The sequence below is a fragment of the Lepidochelys kempii genome, chromosome 6, assembly GCF_965140285.1.
Source record: "Lepidochelys kempii isolate rLepKem1 chromosome 6, rLepKem1.hap1, whole genome shotgun sequence".
Classification (NCBI taxonomy): Eukaryota; Metazoa; Chordata; order Testudines; family Cheloniidae; genus Lepidochelys; species Lepidochelys kempii.
The window spans coordinates 38,128,571-38,131,334 of record NC_136385.1 but is presented as its reverse complement, the minus strand read 5'-3'; the positions used below and the strand labels follow the sequence as shown (position 1 = coordinate 38,131,334).

Sequence of the window (2,764 nt, the reverse complement as noted above, 5' to 3'; positions counted from 1 at the left end):
CTTGCAGAGGCAATAAAGTCATTGCTGCTTCACAGTCATGCATTCGTTATTCATTCATCACACAAATAGGGAGATGACTACCAAGGTATCCCAGGAGGGGTGGTGGAGGAGGGAAGGAAAATGCCACACAGCACTTTAAGCACAGCACTTTAAAAGTTTACAACTTTAAAATTTATTGAATGACAGCCTTCTTTTTTTTGGGCAATCCTCTGTTGTGGGGTGGCTGGTTGGCCAGAAGCCCCCCCACCGCGTTCTTGGGCGTCTGGGTGTGGAGGCTATGGAACGTGGGGAGGAGGGCGGTTGGTTACAGAGGGGCAGCAGTGGCAGTCTGTGCTCCAGCTGCCTTTGCTGCAGCTCAACCATACACTGGAGCATTCTGGTTTGGTCCTGCAGCAGCCTCAGCATTTGAATCCTGCCTCCTCTCATCACGCTGCCGCCACATTTGAGCTTCAGCCCTGTCTTCAGCCCGCCACTTACTCTCTTCAGCCCGCCACCTCTCCTCCCGGTCATTTTGTGCTTTCCTGCACTCTGACATTATTTGCCTCCACGCATTCGTCTGTGCTCTGTCAGTGTGGGAGGACAGCATGAGCTCGGAGAACATTTCATCGCGAGTGCGTTTTTTTTTCTTTCTAAGCTTCACTAGCTTCTGGGAAGGAGAAGATCCTGTGATCATTGAAACACATGCAGCTGGTGGAGAAAAAAAAAGGGACAGCGGTATTTAAAAAGACACATTTGATAAAACAGTCGCTACACTCTTTCAGGGTAAACCTTGCTGTTAACATTACATACATAGCACATGTGCTTTCGTTACAAGGTCGCATTTTGCCTCCTCCCACCGCGTGACTACCCCCTCAACCTTCCCCCCTCCCTGTGGCTAACAGCGGGGAACATTTCTGTTCAGCCACAGGCAAACAGCCCAGCAGGAATGGGCTATACTGAGTGTCCCTGAAGAAAAGCACCCTATTTCAACCAGGTGACCATGAATTATATCTCACTCTCCTGAGGATAACACAGAGAGAGAGAGAACGGATTTTGGTTGAATGCCAGCAAACATACACTGCAATGCTTTGTTCTACAGTGATTCCCGAGTATGTGTTACTGGCCTGGAGTGATAAAAGTGTCCTACCATGAAGGACGAAATAAGGCTGCCCTCCCCAGAAACCTTTTGCAAAGGCTTTAGGACTACATCTAGGAGAACCGCAAATGCCAGGGCAAAGTAATCCTTTCACATGCTTGCTTTTAAACCATGTATAGCATTTTAAAAGGTACACTCACCAGAGGTCCCTTCTCCGCCTGCTGGGTCCAGGAGGCAGCCTTGGGTGGGTTCGGGGGGTACTGGCTCCAGGTCTAGGGTGAGAAACAGTTCCTGGCTGTCGGGAAAACCGGTTTCTCCGCTTGCTTGCTGTGAGCTATCTACAACCTCCTCCTCCTCATCATCTTCTTCGTCCCCAAAACCTGCTTCCGTATTGCCTCCATCTCCATTGAAGGAGTCAAACAACACGGCTGGGGTAGTGGTGGCTGAACCCCCTAAAATGGCATGCAGCTCATCATAGAAGCGGCATGTTTGGGGCTCTGACCCAGAGCGGCTGTTCGCCTCTCTGGTTTTCTGGTAGGCTTGCCTCAGCTCCTTCAGTTTCACGCGGCACTGCTTCGGGTCCCTGTTATGGCCTCTGTCCTTCATGCCCTGGGAGATTTTGACAAAGGTTTTGACATTTCAAAAACTGGAACGGAGTTCTGATAGCACGGATTCTTCTCCCCAAACAGCGATCAGATCCCGTACCTCCCGTTCGGTCCATGCTGGAGCTCTTTTGCGATTCTGGGACTCCATCATGGTCACCTGTGCTGATGAGCTCTGCATGGTCACCTGCAGCTTGCCACACTGGCCAAACAGGAAATGAGATTCAAAAGTTCGCGGTTCTTTTCCTGTCTACCTGGCCAGTGCATCTGAGTTGAGAGTGCTGTCCAGAGCGGTCAGAATGGAGCACTCTGGGATAGCTCCCGGAGGCCAATACCATCGAATTGTGTCCACAGTACCCCAAATTCGAGCTGGGAACGTCGATTTAAGCACTAATCCACTTGTCAGGGGTGGAGTAAGGAAATCGATTTTAAGAGCCCTTTAAGTCGAAATAAAGGGCTTCACTCTGTGGACGGGTGCAGGTTTAAATCGATTTAACGTTGCTAAATTCGACCTAAAGTCCTAGTGTAGACCAGGGCTCTGTCTCTACTATGGCTGTAGACGTGTAACTATGGAAGTAATCTGGACTGCATTTAGAACTTCATTAACAATTATGTTGATGATCAAGCTAACTATAGAACCCAGCTAGCTCTTAGGTGTGCCAGCTCTGCACGGCTAATAGGAGTATAAAATATTTTTGTCACTAAAGTAAGCAGATAAGACTCTGAATACACACTAGCCTGAATCTTGTCTCGAGCCTGGTATAAATCAGGAGCAAATCCATTGATCTCAGGGGAAAACCATGCTGTGTTGTGCGGTGCTGAAAGATTTTTCATAATAGTACTGTATTTTAAAAATGTCTAAAAGTAAAAAATGGGATGATGTATTTTATGTCTTATGGTAACAGCTTATCTATTTTTTCCAAGGGACAGAATCTCACTATTTTGCATTTGGAATTAAGATATCAAAGTGTTTAATATAACCAAGAAGATATTCATTAGGAAAAGGGGCACTAAAGACAGACTGAAAGTTCTACTTCAGCAGTTTATGACTGATGATAAAGGCATATATTTAATCTGGTATCATCTA

At 47.2% G+C, this 2,764-nt stretch overlaps 1 protein-coding gene across 1 annotated transcript; it reads right to left on the bottom strand.

Moving 5' to 3' along the window:
• Positions 1-355: 355 nt before the first annotated feature.
• LOC144930684 (uncharacterized) lies at positions 356-1,704 on the bottom strand. Its single transcript, XM_078853443.1, has 2 exons — positions 1,276-1,704; positions 356-687 (listed from the first exon to the last, which is right to left on the bottom strand). The coding sequence occupies exons 1-2, from the start codon at positions 1,679-1,681 to the stop codon at positions 356-358; spliced, it is 738 nt and encodes a 245-aa protein (XP_078709569.1). The 5' UTR covers positions 1,682-1,704.
• Between the last annotated feature and the right edge of the window lie 1,060 nt (positions 1,705-2,764).